This window comes from Pseudomicrostroma glucosiphilum, assembly GCF_003144135.1.
Source record: "Pseudomicrostroma glucosiphilum strain MCA 4718 unplaced genomic scaffold BCV69scaffold_2, whole genome shotgun sequence".
Taxonomy (NCBI): domain Eukaryota; kingdom Fungi; phylum Basidiomycota; class Exobasidiomycetes; order Microstromatales; family Microstromataceae; genus Microstroma; species Microstroma glucosiphilum.
Window position 1 is genome coordinate 409081 of NW_020289914.1, and position 21746 is coordinate 430826.

The following is a 21746-nucleotide window of genomic DNA, read 5'->3' on the forward strand; positions in this document are numbered from 1 at the left end:
AAGTGGAACGAAGATTGGAGATTGGCATGAGAAGAAGAAAGATGAAACATCAAAGGGGGAGAGTATAGACACTGATGGGTTGAAAAGAAAAGGGGTAACAGCACGAAAAGAAGGGATATGGCGTGAAGGTCGACGGCGAGATCAGGGACAGGTTGTGCTCTTCGTGGCCGAAGATGCATCCAAAGGCTGGCTAGAGATGAGACATGCGGGCACTTGTAGACATCTCCACAGTCGTTCAAGCGCACGCCAAAGCCCGCCCTCTGTAATCCGCGTCGAACTTGCGCCCAACTTGGACGAATACAAACACGTCCGTGGGTTGATGAAGATGAAAAAGTCTGAAGAGCGGCAGGAGCGACGAAAGTGATGCTTCGTGATGGTATACGTGATGGGTGATTCTTCTCTTGATGATGTGTTGTGTGTCCCGCCTGCGCTTCTAGGGCTGATTACACCTCGCATCGCAGTAGGGGTGAGGTGTCTCTGGTTTGATTTCCTTACGTATTTCCCGAATATTTGTCTACTCGCTCTTGATTCCCTTTGCCTTGACACCACTCTTGGCCGCCTTGACCACTGCCACATCCTCATCCTCTCCATGCGACACGTCCAGCAAAGGGTCATCGCTAGACTTTGGCTGACGATAAGAGCCACCTAACCTGTCGCATCCGGTAAAGTACTGTCCGTAGTTGACATTGAAGTAGAGGTGGTGTAGTGTGTGGTGCGAGGGACCATTGATGATCGTCTCTAGTGGCGAATTGACGATGACGTCCGAGTCGTGGATCAAGATGGACCAGCAGTTGACAAAGACAAAGAGGCCCATGTAGACGAAGCGGTGCAGGGGGAAGAGGAATACGAAGATGTGGTACGGCAGCGACTGCATGTATCCATCCACGGGGTGGAAGGCGTGCGAGGCGAATGGTGTGGGCACCAGCCACTTGTGGTGTGGCTTGTGGATGTGCTTGTACAGCTTGGGGTGGTGCTCCAGCCTATGCACCCAGTAGATGCACGCGTCGGTGAAGACGAGGAAGAAGGGCACCGACAAGATTGTGTATAGCAGACCCATGTCTGAAACCTTTTCGTACAACTTCGAGTAGCCCCTGACCTCTGCCACAAACCATGGCAGCGTCATGAATGTCAGGGGTGTAAATGCTGCGAGGGAAGACTCGATCTCCAAACGCACTTGGTTCTTGAGGAATCGTGGGTGACGCTTCATGTCGTGGTTGAAGAAGCAAAAGTATGAGAAGCCGGCAAAGCCAAAGTAGAGGGCGAAGATGCCGACGTAGGTGATGGCCGAGAGGGAGATCATTTGCCTGATCATACTATCCCGAGGAAGGGCACTGACAGTCTTGCCAGCCACCGACTCCCACTGCCTGCCACCGAAGAGGGCATTGCTACTGCTGCCAGCCCAGCCGGCGAAGTGAGAACTGAGATTGGCAATGGCCGACTGTGAAGGTGTGGCGGCCTTTGCGAGAGGCGACACGCCCCGAGGATGCGCGGGCCAAAGGAAGGCCCAGACGCTGTCAAGGATGTACTCGTCTGCGAGATGTAGGACGACGTCCATTGTGACGAGTGGTCAGTGGAGACTCAGAAGAAGGAGGAAAGGCTCAATGAGAGGAGTCCCACGTTGGTGGAGTGGTAGTGAGTCGTGTGCTGCGATGCGGACACGCTCTAAAGTTGCAACACTGCTGCGTCGAAATCTGTCGGCGCGGTGGGTAGGATGTGGCGAGCTGATGAAAGGATGGAGAGCAATGGTGCGTATCCGGTGTCAAGGGGGGCAAATGAGAGGGAGAGGAGTAAATGGAGGTGAAGAAGGCGGAGGGATAGAAAGGGAGGAGGAGGACAAGGTGGAGAGCAGTAAAGGTAGAGCGGAAGAGAGACGAGGGGATGAAGGGAGGAGTGAAAGGTGGTGCCCCAATTGTCGCCGGCGAGTGAGCGAGCAACTTGCGGGAAGACCGTTTCGGAAATTGGCGCCGTGCGTCCGTCGTGTTTAGACGCTTGACCGACGGGGTGCCCACACAGACGCGAGCGCGCACCCGCCTCACCACCAAACGCTCCTCGTCGTCCTCCTCCTGGCCTGCCTCGCCACCTGTCGCACCCCGAACAAGGCAGCATCATCGTTGCTGGTCATCGTCGAACATTGTCTTTGCTCGCCATTCAGCCTGCATCCACATTGGTAGCCCTGAGACAGAGGTCCAGGCAAAGCCCATTCACGGAAGGGCCATCACTGTACAAAAGGGCGCACTGTTGCCTGCGCTCCAGTGGCTTGGGAAGCCAGCGGGCTGATATCTCTCCTGCTTGCTCGTTCCTTTTTCTCATTTGCATGTCGGCCGTCTGTCCAAAGGTTCTTTTCCATCGGCATTCCACTCTCCATCCGCCCGAAGACGGGCCCTGGCTGGCTGACTGGCTGACTGTCCGCGCCCGCTCGCCCACAGACCGGAAGCAAAAATGTCCCTCTCTCTTTCAGTGGCAGGCGCGGATACACAGGCACACAGCACAGAGGGAGCGGAACCTTGGTCGCACCCACAAGGGTACAAGGTCCCAAAAAAAGAGAGGCGGACGGCCAAAGCCCGGCACACAAACCAGGCCCGCCTCACGCGGCACATCCGCGGCCTACGCATTCCTTTCCGCGCGTCATGCGCTCAGCTAGGTCCGCTGCCGAGCCATCACTCCTGCCAGAATGGAGAAGAGAGAGGGAGAGAGAGAGAGCAAAGAGGTGAGTAATATTACCGGGCAGCAGGGGTCACGCCAGCTTTGCGGAGCACAAGGAGATGTCCGATCTTGTTCGTTCCGCGTTCAGCCGAGCGGACCGTTATGCCTCGCCTTCTGACGCGGTAACAACTACGCAATGCTCGAGCCTTCAATCTCTCCAGAGCTCTACACAAGTGGCCCCGATACGGGCTACTGAGGGGCAAAAGCAAGCCTCATCGTTGCTATTGCCTCGGTGACTGGTGTGCCAGAACGATGATTCTCCAGCGGCTGCTGTGGGACAGCAAGGAGGCCGAGACGCCGCTATCAGATAACCGCAAGGGTGTGAGAAGCCCAGTCACTGGCGTGCACGGGTCACACTGAGAGAGGAAAGAGAGCTATGTACTATACGTTCTAGATGGAGCATGTCTACATGAAGCAATGAAGAGTCTACTGGAAGTCCCACTGCCGTCTACAGACTCTGAGTCAACGGGCCTTGGTCCGATTATAGGTGACTTCTCCAGCTACGCCAGACAGGCAGCAGCGCCACCAGAGCGAATACCATGCCTATAAGCGCGACGATGAAGGAAGGCTGGAAGCAAGCTGGTCCGGCCAGACATGTCGCTCCGCCAGAGCCCGCAGGCGATCCGTCGCTCGAATGACCCCCGCGATGCTCTCCCTCACGGGATGCTACAGCATCCGACACTGTAGCGTACAGGAGCGAGTAGGTCAATGATCCCACTGCACAGCAGTAAGTCAAGAGACCCCAATTCCTGCCAAAGTGCTCTGTGCCGAAGCTAGAAGAAAGGGCATGAACAGGGGACAGGAGTCAGTCAGAGAACAGTGCACGTCGAGCTTCTCATGTGATGACTCACGAAGCTACCACCACGGCAGGAACGAGGGTGAAGACAAGGCCATAGGACACTCCGACTGCGATACTGAAAGCGGGCAAGCTGTCTACGGTTGCCATGCCAAAGGCTGCCCAGACATAGGCTGCCAGTGAGAGCAAGATCGCAAAGAGTAGCAGGGTAAGCCTACTGATCGTGATACCCGCCAATCGCTCCATCAGACTGGGCTGATGCGAGGCGTAGAAGTCCCCCGTACCTCTACCACGAGTGGCTGAGGGTGCAACAACATCTGACAAGAGGCCACCGAGGAGACGAGATAGCGTGTTGGCTGCTGCAAGCAATTTGACTTGGTTCGCCCTGATGCTCAAGGCGATTGGGCCGATTCCCGGTGCTGCTGCAAGGTAGAGTACTCCAGAGGCAGCAGAAGGAGATGTCTTGCCTTCCGCAGTGTGGTTTCCGAGCAGCGAGACCACCATGTTGCCGACCTGATAAATTTGAGTCAGCCAGGGAACGTCAGTCTTGCCTGGTGAAGCTAGCAGGCTAGCTGCAGTCTGTTGACAGTTGGACTCACGGAGCTCAGGACCATTTCTCCCGCGCCTACTCCAACCAGCATCAAGAGACCGAGTGCCCATACTGGCGGCGAGAGCAGGAAGGCTGAGACACTCTGTGAATCTGGTACCCCTGGCAGTAGAGGCCGCTCCACTGTAGCTTCGTGGGCCTCTCGATCGCCTGTGGATAGTAGCGATGTCCTCTCATTCACATGTGGACCTTCCCCATCTGTGTCCCACTCCAGTGCCCTCCCGTCCACGATAGCCTTCTCCTGCGGTGGCTTGACGTCCATGAAGATGGCGGAGAAGAAGTTTGTGACGCCCAATAGAGCTCCAAGGAAGGAGAGGAAAGAAGGAGCACGGAGATCGCCGCTTGTGTGATCCGAGAAGAATGTTATGCCCACAGATGTAAGAAAGAGAGAGGAAAGACTGAAGAGGGTGAGGGGTCCTGCGATAGCCAGGCCAGGTCTGGTCCTGAATAACCGGGTGGAGGCTGTCACAGCAGCAAAGTAGCTGTTGCCATCGAATTGAAGACATTGTCAGCATAGCTCCTCCAGTCCTAATTCGCAATTTCCCACTTACGATGCTGCGACTGCCGCTCCGATGCCCGCGAAGCTGGCCACTGTGAGGACGAACATTCCCCAAGCCATCGGCCGGTCACCACCCTCAAGACCTCCATCGGTGATTGCATCCACATTCAAAGCAACGACATCGGCGTGCGAGATGAGTTGGTAGCCCACAAGAAAGAGCAGACCGGCACTGATGCTCAATACCCGCGGTCCGTACCAGTCCGCTAGGAGACCCCAGATGCCGCCTGTGAGGTACTCGCCCAGCACAGCTCCTCCCCATATTGTGTTGGTCTGGGTGAGGTTGAGACCCAAGTCCCTTGTCAGAGCTGGACCAAAGAGGGGAAAGCAGCTGTGCCGGAAAGGCGAGGTTGCAAGGGTGGCTTGATCAGCAACGCACAGACAGGTGGTGGGGGGCACACACTCTCGGCAACATTCTCTACTCACAAGATGCTACCTGCTGTGAGAGAAGTGGCTGCAATGCAGGCCACTGTCAGCACATCCCGAGCCTTCATCTCGGATGTGAAACAAAAGTAAAGAAGAAGAGGAAGAGAAACGGGAAGCCTAGATTACAGAGGACGAGGAGCTAATGCGGGGGCGGGACAGGGGGGCCGAGTCAGCCGTCGGGATTGGGGACGCTGATGCGGAAGCGGAGATTAGGAAAGGCAAGTTGACAGGACGGCTTCGCTCGCTGGGCATCATGACAAGACCCGACTAGGGGAGGCAAAGTATGCTTGAAGGAACGAAGCGGGACAGAAGAAAGAATGGAGCTGTATCGCAGATCGCAAGCTACAGGTATAAGAGGATCATGATAAAATCTATCCAAGACGGTCCGTCGCGACCAGCGCTGCTGCTACTCAGCCCACCATGTACCTCCAAAAGAGGACAAAGGCCAAGAGGTAGAGCATGATGCTCACTCTCACCCACACACCGGTCAACGGCGCAGTCTTGCACTGCCGATCTCGCATACGCTCCAACTCCTCATCGCTGAGGTTGCTCGATGCTCTCTTCTCAATGACGGTCTCGTAGCCAAGCACAACTGCATCCATAGCGTCCCACCAAGTTTTGCGAGAGGCTTCCGCCTGAGCTTGCCGACCCATTGCGGCCCTGAGTGGCTGATCGCGGATCAGACGCTCCAGATGCATGCTGTACGAGCGAGCACATGCAGTGAAGGCAGAGGTGCCAGGTGACATTGCGGCTGCGAAGTCGGCTGCCGTGGGAATGGGGGTTGCAAGACCAGGTGCGTTTCTGGCTGGCTTGAGAGAAGAAGATCGACGATCGTAGGGAGGTCGAGACCGCGGCGTTAGGGCAAGTGGGCTCGTGGAAGCGTCAGACGCTAGCTTTCCATTGAAGCTGTCGCCTGATGCGCGCCTGCTAGAAAGGGTAGAAGGAGCGCTCCCACTGACTCCCGCTTTGGCAGCCTTGGCAACATCGAGCAAGAGACCAGTCCGACCAGGAGTGACAAGATCAGAAGTACCTTGAGCATGCAGGCCCACGACGGGCAGGCCACACGCAAGGGCTTCTAGCACCACCTGACCAAAGGTTTCGGTATGGCTGGGGAAGGCGGAGATGTCACTCGAAGCGTACATAGCGGCCAATCGAGTACCCTTCTGATGACCCATGAAGGTGGCATCCAGTCCGAGCTTGTTGCACAGACGGGTCAGGTCCGCTCGCGCAGGACCATCTCCGACAACGACAAGCTTTGCCTTTGATCGCACAGGAGTTGGCAGCTGTCTGAACGCTTCGATCAGAAGACGGATATTCTTCTCCCACGAGATCCTGCCGACGTAGAGCAGCACTGTCTTGCCCTGACCAGCACTTGCGTCCATACTTTCATAGCGGTGGACAAATGGCTGTGGCAGCACCGGAGGCGGGAGTGCAAAAGCGGTGCCGCCGGCGAGGTCTGGGATGTCATTGAGACTGGTATATGCTGGTGGAGGACTGAAGTGAGGTGTACTCAGAGGCGATACCGGACCGATCGGGGGTGTACGAATGAAGCTTTCGTCCTCGGGTCCGAAATTTGGCGACGTCGTCGAGGACCTGACCGATGCTTTTGGCGAGAGACCAAGCTTCTGTGCTAGCTGAATAGCTCCCTGCCCTTGCTGAGGCTTTCCATCAGCGGCCACAGGTGAGCAGCCCCAGCTAGCTCTCAGATTGTCGTCTCGCGCCTGAGGGTTGAACATGGTCGTGTCTACGCCTCGGCTCCAGATTTTCACATTCTTGAACCCTTTCTCTTCCAGCATGGCTCGTGTACTGTTGGATGGGCAAAAGACCATCTCGCACTTCGAGTGAAGGTTGCGACTCAATGACCACATTGTTGACTCGAGCCACGGCATGCCGAACAGTGTCGCGTAGGTGGGGAGGTTTGTGTGGTACGATGAGACGCAGGGCACCTCGGGCATCCATCTCTGGACGACGAAGAGCATCTGAGCCCCAAGCCAAATGGGGTCGACGAAGTGGCATACCTGTGGTTCGGAAGTGAGGCTGAAAAGATCAGACTGTGCTCTTTGTCAGGTAAGCTCTCGTACGGAAGACTCACATCTGGCTTGAATTGCTGCAGTCGCCTGATGAACCGCGGACGAGAGAAGTTGAGTTTGAGACCTGGGTATACGATGAGCGGTACGCCGAAAGTCCCAACAACGGGATGCATAGCATACTCTCGCTGGCACCGGAAAAAGAAAGATCAGCAAAGCCGACCCGCGGTTGCCACTCCTATCTGACGCATCTCCTCACCACTCCTGTCTCTGGACCTAGCACGATAGCATCGTGTCCTTCTGCATTCAAGTGATCCAGCAGTCTTGCCAACGTCCTTGTCACGCCATCCACCTTTGGCAAAAAGTTCTCGGTGATGATTGCCACCCTCAACTTCCTCCGTTTGCGATCCGCTGGGTAGCTGCTGGCGCGGATGTCAGTGGCCATTGGGGCTTTGCTATCGCAGCCAGCAGACGGGTTTGACTCGCGAGGTATGATGTTCTAGGCTCGAGGGACAAGTAGTTCAGGTAATGCTGCGACTGAGGTGATGAAGAGGTGAGTGTGTCAGAAGGGTGGAGTGAGGCGAGTATGTTGCATGAGTAGTACGAAGAGGGGCGGGACGTACGAGCCCCTGGTAGTGATCGGGGATGCGACGCTGTTTGTCCCCACACAGGGACGGGAACAGCGGGACGGACGGAGAGTGCCACTGCCGGTCATCTGAAGGAGCGAAGGATGTTGTTTGCCTCGAAGATGTCCCAGCGTTCTAGGCCATCAGGGGCAACAAGCCGCTATGGTGGACTTTGGGGGAGCATGGCCAGGAGAAATCAGTACTCGCTCGGTCCACCCACTTTAGCCCGACCACGTTTGCCGATGTGGGTCAACGTGCGCCCGAGGCCTCCATCCAAATTCGCAACGTGCCGAGCTCCGCAAGGCAACGGCAGTCATCCTGATTTCAATGGTACGAGGGAGATCTGGTCGAAAGCCACGCGGGACCATGACATGCGAGCACTGATCGCTGCCTGAGTCTATGCGCCGGAGAGGGGGCTGCAGTCATATGTCGCTCTGTGCCGTATGTCTTGCCAGGCGCGGATCTCAGTTCTTCGCAGAGTATCCAGCGGCACAGAAGGGGATGCATTCGAAGACATAGTCTGTGGTGTATCAGTTCTGCTATTGCAGAGACCTACTTGATGATGATGGACATTAGCTTCAACGGGTGCACAAAAGAGAGGACGACACGCTCGTGAGCGGCTGGGCTGAGCCATGCGGAGCGCTGTGGGGAGGCACAGCAGGCGCCTAGGACGAAGCGCGTGGTGGGCGTCGGAGTGATTTTTGAGCGCTTACGTAATATGCAGCCACAGCAGCCGTAGTCGTCGGGCCTGAAAATCGAGTGGGTCGAACGATCAAACGAGCGATTCTGACAACCCGCCCTCATCCTCATCCACACCCAACCCCCTACATCATCCCAATATGCTCCAAATCTTCAAGGAAGTCGAGCTTGCTATCCCCTCGGACGTGACCGTCACCCTCCACTCCCGACAGGCCACTGTCAAGGGACCCCGTGGAGAGCTCACAAAGGTGAGGCTTGGAATTCTGGACCTATGCGAAGGTGGAATATGCGTATTAGCGCGGGGACGCGGAAGAAGCCCCGCGCTGGTTGATCAGGACGAGAGGTGGGGATATCATTAGACGAGTTTGAGAGTGCTGGTAACGCGGACGAGAGGGCGACGAGGGACATCATCGTCTTGCTGGACTTGCGTCAGGGGGCGGCCGGTCACCCTCAGATGCAAGTGCCTTGAAGCAATGATGGATGGGATATTCGGCACCTTCTACTTCGAACGGTTCGAGGTGAAGCTATGTCACCTTGCAAGCTGGTCTCTGTATGAGGAGTGGCAGTGTGCACTTTGCGACTAGAGATGGCAATCGGGCTGAAGCCGATTCAGTGGGATGGTACCCCCTACCTCTTCGATGCCAGAGTAGTCTGCTCACCAAGCTTCCCTCTACCTCTGCTTTCCAACTCACAGCATGTCAAGCACATGAACATGGACATCCGCATGATCAAGTCGCCCGAGGGTGACAAGATCAAGTTCATTGTCTGGCACGGTGGCCGAAAGCACCTCGCTTGCCTGCGAACTGCCAAGGCCGTCTTCGCAAACATGATCAAGGGTGTCACTGTCGGCTTCCAATACAAGTGCCGAGCTGTCTACGCCCATTTCCCCATCAACATGATCATTGGTGACGGTGGAAGGTCGGTGGAGATCCGTAACTTCCTGGGCGAGAAGCGTGTGCGTCACGTCGAGATGCGCAAGGGTGTGACAATCAAGGACGACCCAGCACAGAAGGACCAGGTTCTGGTTGAGGGTGAGTACTCGAGCAGATGCAGTCTTAGTGGTGGATAGAAGTTGAGGGGAGTTAGCTCAAGGCAGACATTGCGAGGAAGTGCTAGATACTTCAGCACAGCAGCTGTCAACGTGAGGGAGGATCACCAGTAGAGAGCAAGTCCCGCCAGACTCCTAGGCTTGTGTCGTATCCACTCGAGGGGCGGGCGACACGTTGCATGGCCAGCGCGTAGGCGAGACGGCCTTTTGATGGCGGGGGTGGGGGCGGAAAGTGACACAAGGGTCGAGGAAACCATCTCTATCCTCTCATCGGGACGCATGTGCTAACCCTACGCTTCCATCTCTCGTCTCAGGTAACGACATCGAGGAGGTTTCGCAATCGGCTGCCGACCTGCACGGTCAGTGTCTCGTGAAGAACAAGGATATCCGAAAGTTCCTGGACGGTATCTACACCTCTGAGAAGTCGACCATCGTCGTCACTGAGGAGTAGACGACTCAAAATGCAAGATTCACCCTTTGTAGCACCAGCACACTTTGGCCGTCGCGTGGGGAGATATGGCTTGTCCCCTGCTCCCATATCTTTCATAACGGTAGAGGGATGCCAGTCGATGGTCTCTGGGTCTCTCCATTGTACCTTTCCGGTTCAGCGACGTCGATGTTCTCCCTTCCGTACCCCTTGCTCCTTTGAGCATGTTCAATACTCATTTCACGCATCGATCACTGAATACTGGCATCTGTGCGTGCGATTGTGAACTCGTTACGATACAGTTGAAGCTATGACACAGTCCAGTCCATGATGAGGTCATCTTCTGCCTCACCCTACCCCACCGACGGCTTCCTCGCCCACCCCAGGTATGAGGCTGACCTGTCATTTCCACACATCTTCCATTGATCCATTAGCCCTCCAAAGCCCTTTCCGAGGAAGAGTAGGCGGTAGAGACCCTGATGAGGCCACCTCAAAGTTGGTCGCATGCCGACCCACTCTGACATGTCCGAGGGCTCGAAACCTGCAGTGATCAGACCTTGCTGAAGCTCGGCAGGCGTGACTACCGGGGAGGAGAGACGAGGGCGTGAGTCTTTCAGAGGCCATGATGAGGCAGACGCGCTGACTGAGAACTCACTGTACAGTCTCCAGTCATGAGCATCCTTTGGAAGAATCCTAAGCCACTTCTGTGCCACGAGGATAGTGGACAGCCACGACCACCGCGTCCTGTTGATGGTATCAAAGACGAACACGCCACCGGGCTTCAGGACCCGGTTAATCTCTCCCAGAGCCGCATGAAGGTCGTCTAGATGCTCTAGAACGTCACTCGAGATGACGCCTGTGATGGACGAGTCTTCAAAGGGCAGCGAGTCGGCGGACCTGAACCGTGTGAGAGGACGATCGGCGTGAGCTGCTGAAGTTGGCTGTGGCTCAGGTCTGTCTCTAGGGCAACTCACCCAACCTGGTAGTCCACGCCATCGAAGCCAGCCTCCTTTGCATGCGTCAGACCCTGCTCAATGGCCCCTTCGGATGGGTCCACGCCTACGATCTTATATCCGAGCTTAGCCAGCGCCTCGGTCGCTGTCCCACCTCCACAGCCCACATCCACGTACTTGCTCTCACTTCTTGGCTCCCCGGGCAGCTTTGCCTTCCAGGTCCTGTCAAAGTACGGTATACGAGCACTGTTCACCAGCATAAGGGCGAACTCGGGGTCAGACCACCACCAGCCTTCCTCGCCATAGACGTCCAGATCCATGACCTTTTCACTCTCGCCCTGAGCTTCGTCGGGACCCTTGAGACGGTCTCTGAGCGGTTTTGGGGGAGTGAGCAGCCATAGACCTCCCAGACTGGCTACGAGAGCCACACTGGCTGTCAGCAGAAGACTACTGGAGGAGAGGCGGGAGGTCATGCTGGACCCTTGGCGCCAGCAATGCGTAAGCAGGGACGGAACGAGAAGGAACTCGCTTCAAGCACGGATCATCTGATTGCAGAAGGATACGGACACAGCTCCACAACGGTGGCAGCTCTCATCTTCGACTAGCTGACTACGCCCGGCGACCAGCGTTGGACCAAACAAATTCCCACGTAGCCCCGATCTGGGTGTATGGCTGCACGCCGTGAGGAGCCCGATTGGCTCGCACTATAGGCGGGCGCAGCGCATCAGTGCTTCCGGTCAGCCTTGGCGGCAGGGTCCTGACAGCAAAGGGCTATGCTCAAGGGTTGCACGATCTGCGGGTCAAGCCAGCAAGCTGTCCCTGGTCGCCTTAGCTGGGAGAGAAGCTTTGTGGTACTCCTTACCAGCTATACCAACCTTCGCACAACATCCGTCCCGTATGCTCCAACACAATTTCCCTCCGCCGCTGCCTCTTTCACGACCCTGTCCTAGTGCACGCGTGACCTGCCCGCTCACATTCAGTTGCTTTTGCTCTTCAAACACCCGAACTCGTGATCATACGCCTAGGGAGCGCATCCACGAGGAGCCCCTCGCCATTCCCTGCGCATCGGTACCGGCTTCTATCACAATCAAGCTTCTTCTCTGCACGGCTCATTGAAGGTCAGCCCATACTTCCGAGTCATCCTGGGCGCCTTTAGGCCGATTTAGAGCTGTGGGCGGAGTCCAATGAACCGGACCCTTTGCGCCCTTCGAGTCTAGCCAGAAGACTTTCTCGCGGCTAAGCATTCTCCGCAAGAGCTCAGCACTGCCGCCCGCACACAAGGACTACCACGATACCTCCCCACCTTTTTCTTATACCCTCATTCTCTTTCTGTCACTACGGTCAGGCTTGCAAGGAGCCCGCATCCACGTTCCCCAGCCTTGGACGGCCACGTAGCGGCCTGGGCGCACGTAAGAAGGCGCCTGCCTTGACTGAGCTTTTGCCCAACCCGAGACGAGCCTGTTGCTCAAGACGAACAGACGTTCACCATGGACGACTACAGGTCTGCAGATAGGCTTCGTAGAAGATCTGATGGCCCTTTCTCGCCTTCAGATCCTCTTTCGTCTCCACCATCGTCAATGAGCTTTGGACATCCTCCCAGTCCTTCTCCCCAGAGGCAGGCCCCTGCCCTGGAAGTTTCACGATCAGAGGCGGGCGTCTCTGTACCGAGACAACAGCCAACCTCTATCACGACATCGCTCTCAAGGATGGGCGTGTCATGGAGAGACGCGAGCGAAGAAGTCTTGCCTCCGACTGCCAACGTAGCCAGCAGCAAATTTAAGTGCGAGGCCAGTGGGAGGATGATTGACCAGCAAGGTGAGTAGCTTCCAGGATGGAAGCAGTAGCGGGGCCAGTCGTTGGACTTGTTACGAGAGACTCGGCTCAGAACCTCGGCACTAATTCGGACGAATCTTTCATCAACAATCAATAGAGTTCTTTGAGAAATACGGCTGGCTACCAGCGCCTCTCCCTTCCGGTCGAGTACGTCGGGTCCGGGGCGCTGCCCTTCGACGGCTGGCGCTGGTCAAGCCTGGAGTTCGGCCTGCTCTGCAGAGATACGTGGCTCACGCTCGCAAGGTCTTCAAGGCGGATAGCGCACGCATCTTCACGCCGTGTCCTGAAGATGATAGCATGCTCCTCTGTGTCAGCGATAGTGCTCACACCGGAAAGGGCGGCGTATGCGATCCGGAAGGGAAGCAGTCTCACCTGCTGCAGCCTTGGTCTCAGACCATCTGCAGTCATGCCATGCTTACAAACGACCACAAAGTGATGATAGTGCGGGACCTGAAAGACGACTGGAGATTCGCCTCTAATCCCCACTATCACACGCGGGATGGCGGGCCTCTGCGTTTCTATGCTTGCGCTCCGCTACTTGTTGCAGCACCTGGAAGCCCAGACGGCGCCAAAGTTGAAATAGGGCGCTTGGCGATAGTAGATCTACAACCGAGACCGGATTTTGGAGAAGAGGACGCGCAGCTACTGGCAGAGATTGCCGCTATGGCGTGCGAAGCACTCGAATCTGAGCACCGAGAACGTCTTGCGCAACGCTCGAACATGATGCAAGAAGCAATCACCCGGCTCGCCGATCATGTCTGGAAGACGCCGTACTCGGCTTTGCAGGATCTGAGCTCTACCACGGCCCCACACAAACAGATCTGTCAAGTTGGCGTCGACGCCATCAGTGAAGTGATGCCGGCCTCTGCAGCGATTATCGACGTCACAGCCTATCGGGTATCAGCCTTGAGGACAGAGGGAAGCTCGTCCAGAGGGAGTTCGATGACTCCAGGCACGCCAGGCAGGGGCGCTTCTGTCTCCAAGGGCTCAAGGCCAGCACTGACAGGTGGACTTTCGCGCGCAAGTAGCATTCGATCACCCAATTCAGCTTACCCTCAAGCGCCGTGGCTCGATGCCGCATCGCCGCGCTCGAGCATTTCTCAGCTCTCTGGATTCGCAAGTACTCCCTCTGCCGCGTCCTCGGCATCCTCTCCAGCACTGTGGACAACGCCCAGGTCAAACAAATCGTCGCCTACGCACAGCAGATCAGGTTCGAGGAACACGGCCCTGCCCCCATTCGAGGGCGCTGCCGATGAGTACATTGCTCAAATTGATCCCGCCTCTCGCCTGGACATCTTTGCCCAGAGCGGATGTCTGCCGCCCCCGCGAGTCACTGGCGCAGAAGCTCGTCAGGACATCGGCGACGTCCTGATCGAGACGAGAAGAACGTTAGAACGAGGTGCCGGTACCATCGTCAATACGCTGTGCGGGCCTTTCCTCACGATGAACAGATTTGCTTCATCTTCTGATAACACGCCGTCGGAGGGCAATGTTTCTGCCGACGACAGCCAATCCCGGATGTCTGGTTTCAGGAGTCCACTTGCTTCACTCTTCGACGGACAGGATGAGACTGCTATGTATCGTGAGTCTTTGCGCAAGATCTTGAGCCGACTTTGAAGAGACTATACATGTGCTGACGCTTACCATTCTCATTGAGGCCCATCAGTCGTCCTGCCTATTTGCCAAGACAGCACTCCCCCTCAGGTGACCTTCCTTCTCGTAGTGTCCTTTGCCGACATCGTACCTATCGACGAGCCAGAAGTGACTTTCCTGAACCATCTAGCACGCATCATCATTGGGTCATTGATCCGTCAGAAGGGCTATCTGGCCGAGCATAGACAGCTGGAATTCGTTCGTTCCCTTCAGCACGAACTCTTCACGCCACTTTACGGAGTCTTGGGTGCCTCTGAGCTGCTGTTGACAAGCTTATCAAACGGTGGCAAGGAGCTCGATACGAGCCCTGACGGGGCGCTAGCAAGGGTTCTGGAGACCATCCGGCTTTCAGCTGGCAACCTCAGCAGCATCCTCGATGACGTCTTGGACTTTGGTGAACTCTCTGGCGTGAGGTCCGCCAAGTCACTGTCACGACTTGATGTCGTGAGCCTCGGCACACTGGTCGAAGAAGTTGGTCAAGAGGAAGTTGAAATTGCTGCGCTTGGTCTACGACATGCCGCAGGTCTTTCAGGAGATTCAATCGTAGCGCGCCCTCCAGATTTCATTATCAGCGTTCATCCATCCCTTTCTGGTCTCTTCAAGGCGGATCGAGTCGCCATGCGCAAGATCTTTCGAAAGTTGCTTCACAATTGCTTTCGCTTCACACGACGCTCGACTGCTAATGCCGGGCTGGTTGAGATCGTGGTCAGACCAATAACCTGCTCCGAGCCAGCCACGATGCAGAATCACGAAACGGAAATTCCGGTTGCCTTTGACTTCATTGACACTGGATGCGGAATGACCAAGAAGTTCATCGAAGACGAATACTTTGTGCCTTTCGTCAAGGGCGATAGCTTCCAGCAAGGTACCGGATTGGGAGGAGCCATTGCAGCCGGACTTTCTCGTCAACTCGCAGGTACTTTTGACGTTGTCTCCGAACCCGACGAGGGCACCAAGGTCACTGTGACTCTTCCTCTCTTGCGATGCAACGCCTCGGCGAAGGCAGAGCAGGGTGACGACTCTCCAGCATCCTTTGCGCAGAGCTTGCATCAATGCAAAGTCTCTAGAGCCTTCTTGATGCCGTTCACAGGCTCTGCGGGACATCCAAAGACCCGAAGTCTGATTGAACAGCATCTCGTCAGGCGGGGCATTGAAATCGTTGAAGATCCAGCCGCGGGCCACATTGATCTTCTCGTAGTACCAGAAACGACACTCGTCTGTCCCGATGGCGCTTGCAAGACTCACCTACCTCATCTTCCTGGCAGTCGCGTTGTAGTTGTCTGTGCGGATCCAACGCAACGCTCAGTCAACTTCCCCGCTCTGAAGTCACTACCTTTCCACCTGTTCAGGTCTCCCTTTGGCCAGGCTGCCTTCGCTTCGCTCGACTCTTTCTTGGCAGAGAGCCATCCTGTCGCGCTGCGCACACCGCCAGCGAGCTCCCATCAACTACCTCTCGACACATCTCCTGCGCCGAGTGTTCCAGAGCGGCCAGAGACTGTTCCTGCGCCGGCAGCTACTGTTCCAGGTCCCGTCCTAGCGGGTTCGAAGGCTCACAACAGGCACGCAACATCTACTAGCGGCCGAGCACTGACAGGTAAAGCAGGCAAGCCTGCGCCTACCCCCGTTGCCGGTGGCTTCAAGGTCCTAGCCGTCGAAGACAATCCGACCAATCTCCGCATCCTGACCTTTGTCTTGGAGCGGGCCGGCCTAGAATACTACACGGCAGTCGATGGCGGACAAGCCATCGAGCAATTCAAGAAGCACCAGCCACATCTAGTCCTCTTGGACATCTCTCTCCCCATCCAAGACGGCTTTGCCTGCTGTCAGCAAATGCGTCAGATCGAAGTTGGATGGAGCCATCGCCCTCGCATATTTGCCGTCACTGCCCTGAGCTCAAAGGAGGATCAAGAGCGAGGCAGAGAAGTCGGGTGTGATGCCTGGTATCACAAGCCCATCTCTCCCAGAATTCTGACCGGCCTCTTGAAGGGCACCCAAGCTGAATGGAAAGCAGAGCAGAAGGAAGCTTCGCAGCTTGGGTCGCAGGATGGCACTGCCGAGGCAGTCGTACAAGGGTGAGGATGTAGGGCTCCACCTAAGACATGGTCTGAGCTCCCGCCACTACCCTCGTCAGGTTCATCGTTGTCCCTGCTACAAGAAGTATATCTGCGATTGTGCTTCTCTTTACTTTACACTCTCATTCGCTTGGCTCTCCGGTCTCTTTTCCCCCTGTCACCTATCAAATGCTCCTGTCTTCCACCGGATACTGGTCTAATTGTCACCTTGCTTGGTCTTTCCCATCCAATTTGCATTCATTCGTTGCTTCTTATGTGCGAGAGGGTACGCTGTGATGTTCGTCGCCCCAGCACGCCAGGTGCTCATCTATAATAACAAATGCATTCTCATCGTGCCATTGGACGCCGTGATCCCACCGAACTCTTGGCGCGAGGGACCAACAAGGGCTTATCAGCACGGTGTGATAACGGCAGAGCCAAGACATGTGATAGTCTGGTGGTCGGCGACATATTGATGTGATGAGGCGACTGCTGCCTCGGCGAGCGCGCCGGATTGAGCGCAACTGCCAATTTGTCCTTGAGCACCCTTACTACGGCCCTACACCATCGCAATCTTTCACATCACATCACATCACCTGGCAGCGAGGCAGGTTCCCAGGCTGCACGCAAGGGGCAATGAAAGCAGTACTTTGCCGCCGCTGGACTTCCGGACGTGCCTAGGACTCCATTTGCTCCTCACAAACTTGTTATGCTGAGCATACCCTTTTGCCCATCTCTTACCTTCCGGCTCGTTCTACATCACACGCAGACCGACCTCTTTCACCATCACATTGCACCCTGCACATGGCACCACCTTGCTCTTCTGTCTCCCGAGGCATGTGGCCCGCACCTCCACCCCTCTCTCCCCCGCTACAATCCCCCTTGCAGTGTATCACATTACACGTATGAGCTATTCTTCTCGCAGGGACCAAGTACGCCAAGAAGAAGGCTGCATCTGACCCTCGCTACTGCTCATCCCGCTCCACCACATTTCCGCGATTGGGCAGCTCCTATCACATGCTATCTTGATCTTTTCGCCATACACGGGCATACAGACGTGCTGATCCGTCCTTGCAGTGGTGCATCATCATCATCATCACACCCATCGATCCAATTGTGCCTCTGCCTCACTCTAAGGCACCAGGAAAATCAACGCCAGCACATCTCTTCTCATCGTCTCGGCAAGACGCCGCCTTCGGGTAAGTGTGAAGACCCTGGCACTGATTGGGCGCAAGTCTAGACGACCTCTTAGCCGAGTTTGATTGAGGGAAGGAAAGTAGGGTCTAGCGAGATCAGCCGGTGAGTGGGGACGCCCTATCTTCTCATGCATTTCGCCTGATATCGGGAAAGAAGCGATAGGCCAGACCAGGTAGGGTCGATGACCCCGACTGCAGCTGCGACCAGGAGTACGGACCGGATGTCCATTTCCCACACCGTGGAGGTGGCCAAATACAGCTCGGTAATGTAGCGTGGCAGTACGAGTATTTCTCCAATTTGTGCATTGCCGACGTGAACGCCTTCATTTTGTCGCCCTCGTTGATGAGAAGAAGAGCAAGGAGGTGTAGAGGTGCGGCGGCGGCGGCGGCCATGACGAGCAAAGAGACGAGCCTCATGCGCGCCGCCCAAGCGAGATGCACGACTCCTTGCGCCCTGCAGCAGAAGCCACTGACTGAATCCCCGTCTCTGCTTCCTCTCCTCGCCTGCCATCTCCTCTCTTCCACATTGGGCCATCACATCTTCCTTCTGCGGGGCGCCTGTCTCACTCTGTCTCCTTGCATGGCTAATGGTCTCCTCGAAATCTGTCGGCGCTCTATCAACCCTTGAACCGCCTCCTTGGGCCCCTCTCATCCGAACAACGTGGCACTGGCTTGACTCCGGCCACTCACACCCTACCCTCTTCTCGGCCGCGTTTCACACTCGGCAATGGCCTCCGCTGCGCCCTCCGCGCTCCCCCCCTCTCCCCTCTCCCTCTGCGCTTGGCTGCCGCTGCCGTCGATCGGATATGTCGCCTACGAATCAATCGCACTCCCAATCTATTCTTGCGGACTCCGTCATGGCCCATGATGCGCATGCCTACGGCGCCTCTGAATGCAACGCTGCGTTCCACCGTCTGCAAAGCAGCATTTGAATTGGGACGTGCAGTAAGGGTCTCAGATTAGCACCTCCTTGCCACACTCGCTTGCCTCTGCCAACAAGTTTGGACGACGGACCTCGCCAAAGAGAGGGAGGGACTCAATCATTGGCTGGCCTCGGAGTATCGCAAGCCCGAGAGTGCCGAAAGCCATCATTTGCTAGGCCCCTGCCCCGCCTGGCTGTGCTGGTCCCCCCAAGGACCTCCACTCGACGCCTTGCACATTCCCACCGGCAAAGTGGACAAGGAATTTCCCCGCCAGCCCCACTCCCCCTCACTTGTCCCATTCGGTTGCTGCTGTGAGAAGTCAAGGTGCAGGCGTGTGCCAAAAGGGATCTTTGCTGCCCCCTTGTTTTGGTGTGGGAGCTGGCTGGTTCACAAGGCTCCTGCCTGCCTACCTCCGGCGACTGGTCGCAGCCCAGCTGGATCCGCTCTTCTCTTCTCACGTCCATAGGAGCGAGGGGTGCTTCGGTTCACACGTCTGGAGTGGCTTCGGTTTGCAGGTAACCCGAGTGGGAAGAGCGGAGGTGAATTCCAATCTCGAGTGCTTCGCAATCGACGAGTGAGCTGACTAGGAACGACAAGTCAATCTGCCGCACGGACGTGGCATTAGTCGGGCGCGTTGCCGCCGAAGAGGCCGCGGCCGTGGTTCTATTCTCGGGGGAAAATTACATCGTCTGGAGAGACGCACCCTGCCGCCTTTTTTTCTCACACAAGGAGCAAGGAAGACAAGGACCGCCCCTACCTATCACAAGCGAAGGCAAGGGGTTTGGCAGAAGTAGCCGGTGCAGGCTGGCTGTAGCTTCTTGCACGACCCTTGCTCTTCACATCTCGCAACGGGCAGGTCCGCTTCTGTCCATTCTCGAAACGGTGAGTGTTGCGTTTGTGGGATATGCGGGTAGAGGGTGGGGGGGGGGCAGGGTTGGTGTGGCGGCGTTTCCCCCCCTGGCGTGTGCGGCTGGCGCGCGTGTGTGGTGCGTGCAGGGCAAGGCCGGGCTCCGACAGGCGGGGTGCCTGGCTGCGCGTCTGCCGCGCCTCGCCTCGCCACCTCCCCCCTGCTGGTATGTGCGGCTGCACTTCTGAACCCGCCACTGCAGCTCCGCATCCCAACACCGCAAAACAGAACCCAGACCAGCCCGATTCTGACTGGGAGCAGGGGCAGCCAATGGCCGAGGTGGGAGGGTGAGGTCTGGCATGCTTCTCGAGGGCAGCCTTCTATCAAAGACAAGCAACACTCACTCCCATCTTCCCCTCTACCATCACCACACACTGCCTCTATCGTCCCCCTCACCCTCTACAACGCTCCTTCTCCCACGACGACCCTTAGGACCCCTGCATACTTCTTGCTTCGTCTCTCACCCACTTGCTCTCCGCAACGTCTGACTCTCCTTGCTGCCTATTGCTATCGCTAGTGCTTCTTCATACTTTTGGTCAATCCTCTCCCTTTACCCCGTACGAATCGAATCAGCAATTTCGAATCGTGAGCCGCAACAATAACAACAACAGCAATTCTTACAAGCCGCATATTCCACCAGCTACACCTCAACCATCAGATCAAGAAGATTCGACATGTACGCTTCTGAGCAACCCCTGGTCAACCCACACGCCTCTGCCTTTGCACTTCCAAGCAGTAGCAGCTACCCTTCCTCCTCTGCCATGGCAGTCTCAGCTTCCTGCTCCACCTCTTCTCTCCCCTCCGAGCGACCAGATCTGGGGACACGAAGGTCAAGATCCGACTCTAGCAACTCCTCTACTAGCAGCATCAGCAGCAATGCCACCGCCGTCGCTGGCGGTAGCAATGCCTCTTCCCACAGCGTCAGCAGCAGAGCCCAAAGCGTCAAGCTTGGCTCTATCGCTTCGTCACCAAAGCAGGCCAATACCCATCTGACCGTGCAACCCGTCGCCAGGGCACTTCATCTGGCACAACAACGACCTCAACAAAGACCCATCATCTATGAGGAGGAGTACCAAGACGAGGTCATTGAGCACATGAGGGAGATGGAGTCCGTCTCTCTCCCCAACCTCGAGTTGATGAATGCCCAGCCAGAATTGCGATGGTTCATGAGGCCTTACCTCGTCGACTTCATCATCGAAATTCACCAGACCTTCCGCCTGCGGCCAGAGACCCTCTACCTCACAATGAACATTGCTGACCGATACGTTTCGAAACGAATCGTCTTCAAGAGGCACTACCAGCTCGTTGGCTCTGCTGCTCTCCTCATTGCTTCCAAGTACGAAGATGCCAAGGACCGAGTCCCCACCATTGCCGACTTGAGCTTGATGTGTTGCCAAGCCTACGACGAGTCTGCCTTCCTTCAGATGGAAGGCCACATCCTTCAGACTCTGTCGTGGCAGCTCGGTCACCCCACTCCCGAGGCTTGGCTACGCATTCTTTGCATGCAGTCGCCCGAAGAGTCTACCACTCAAAATGTGTCTCGTTTCCTCATGGAGAACACCCTCTTCCACCGCAACTTCATCGGAGTGCCATCGTCGCTCATCGCCTCGGGTGCTCTGATGCTAGCTCGCTACCTCTGTCGACAGGAGCCCAGGACATACCTTGCCTCGTCGAGTCTCGAGGACATCACCTCTATCGCTCAGATGATCGATACCCACATTGGACCTCAGCTGGACCAGCTCTCCATGATTCTGGTCAAGAAGTATAGCTACCAGCACTTCTCGGCCGCGTCGACGGTGGTCAAGAACTTCTACTCGGCAGGACAAGCCTCTCAGAGGGTCGCATCGGCCAAGGCCGTTGACGGCACCTTCAAGCCAGCGCACTCGGTCTTCATGACGCCGTCGTCGTCAACGGACAGCATGGACGAGGGCAACGACAGCTCCATGGAGTCTTCAGGCTGCTCAACACCTTCCTCGATGGCTTCTACACCATCAAGGTACCGACGAGCCGCTAACGATGACGATGAGGATGACGACGAGGACATGCCAGTCACGCCCTTGACTGCTCAAGGAGATCCAATGGCTTCTGCCTCGAGCTCGACGTCCATGTCACCCTCTCGCTCGAGCAAGAGCAACAAGGAGAACCAATCCCTCCACCCGCACTCCTTTCCACGCTCCACTTCGACAGGCAGTAACAGCAGCATCAGCAGCGCGGGCAGTATCGATGTCAACATCAACCTCAACATGAAGGAGAGCAACGTGTTTGACAAGATCCCCTCGATTACGGTGCAGCATGTGCACGCGCGAGGGACAGCA

General features: G+C 56.5%; 8 protein-coding genes across 8 annotated transcripts; 4 read left to right on the forward strand and 4 right to left on the reverse strand.

Moving 5' to 3' along the window:
• Nucleotides 1-271: 271 nt before the first annotated feature.
• On the reverse strand, nt 272-1916 carry BCV69DRAFT_96701 (hypothetical protein). Its single transcript, XM_025495664.1, has one exon. The coding sequence runs from the start codon at nt 1553-1555 to the stop codon at nt 515-517; it is 1041 nt and encodes a 346-aa protein (XP_025349927.1). The 5' UTR covers nt 1556-1916; the 3' UTR covers nt 272-514.
• Nucleotides 1917-2912: 996 nt separating this feature from the next.
• Nucleotides 2913-5327, reverse strand: BCV69DRAFT_96920 (hypothetical protein). Its single transcript, XM_025495666.1, has 5 exons — nt 5089-5327; nt 4658-4993; nt 4099-4588; nt 3555-4012; nt 2913-3476 (listed from the first exon to the last, which is right to left on the reverse strand). Exons 1-5 carry the CDS (start codon nt 5154-5156, stop codon nt 3185-3187), a joined length of 1644 nt encoding a protein of 547 aa, XP_025349928.1. The 5' UTR covers nt 5157-5327; the 3' UTR covers nt 2913-3184.
• Nucleotides 5328-5498: 171 nt separating this feature from the next.
• On the reverse strand, nt 5499-7560 carry BCV69DRAFT_244808 (UDP-Glycosyltransferase/glycogen phosphorylase; the record flags this gene model as incomplete). Its single annotated transcript, XM_025490129.1, has 3 exons — nt 5499-7106; nt 7181-7303; nt 7375-7560. 3 exons carry the CDS (start codon nt 7558-7560, stop codon nt 5499-5501), a joined length of 1917 nt encoding a protein of 638 aa, XP_025349929.1.
• A 1001-nt stretch (nt 7561-8561) lies between these two features.
• On the forward strand, nt 8562-9990 carry BCV69DRAFT_280380 (putative RPL9A-ribosomal protein L9.e). The gene is made up of 3 exons (XM_025491596.1): nt 8562-8688; nt 9135-9471; nt 9803-9990. The coding sequence occupies exons 1-3, from the start codon at nt 8581-8583 to the stop codon at nt 9937-9939; spliced, it is 582 nt and encodes a 193-aa protein (XP_025349930.1). The 5' UTR covers nt 8562-8580; the 3' UTR covers nt 9940-9990.
• Nucleotides 9991-10175: 185 nt separating this feature from the next.
• BCV69DRAFT_280382 (S-adenosyl-L-methionine-dependent methyltransferase) lies at nt 10176-11427 on the reverse strand. Its single transcript, XM_025491597.1, has 3 exons — nt 10890-11427; nt 10571-10812; nt 10176-10495 (listed from the first exon to the last, which is right to left on the reverse strand). The coding sequence occupies exons 1-3, from the start codon at nt 11339-11341 to the stop codon at nt 10269-10271; spliced, it is 921 nt and encodes a 306-aa protein (XP_025349931.1). The 5' UTR covers nt 11342-11427; the 3' UTR covers nt 10176-10268.
• A 1367-nt stretch (nt 11428-12794) lies between these two features.
• Nucleotides 12795-16566, forward strand: BCV69DRAFT_96929 (hypothetical protein). Its single transcript, XM_025495667.1, has 2 exons — nt 12795-14283; nt 14368-16566. The coding sequence occupies exons 1-2, from the start codon at nt 12999-13001 to the stop codon at nt 16428-16430; spliced, it is 3348 nt and encodes a 1115-aa protein (XP_025349932.1). The 5' UTR covers nt 12795-12998; the 3' UTR covers nt 16431-16566.
• Nucleotides 16567-16998: 432 nt separating this feature from the next.
• On the forward strand, nt 16999-18601 carry BCV69DRAFT_97388 (hypothetical protein). The gene is made up of 2 exons (XM_025495668.1): nt 16999-17604; nt 18527-18601. The coding sequence occupies exons 1-2, from the start codon at nt 17115-17117 to the stop codon at nt 18562-18564; spliced, it is 528 nt and encodes a 175-aa protein (XP_025349933.1). The 5' UTR covers nt 16999-17114; the 3' UTR covers nt 18565-18601.
• Nucleotides 18602-20483: 1882 nt separating this feature from the next.
• Nucleotides 20484-21587, forward strand: BCV69DRAFT_236210 (hypothetical protein; the record flags this gene model as incomplete). Its single annotated transcript, XM_025489917.1, has 1 exon — nt 20484-21587. A coding segment is annotated over one exon (1104 nt), but the record flags the coding sequence as incomplete, so codon positions are not given.
• Nucleotides 21588-21746: the final 159 nt, after the last annotated feature.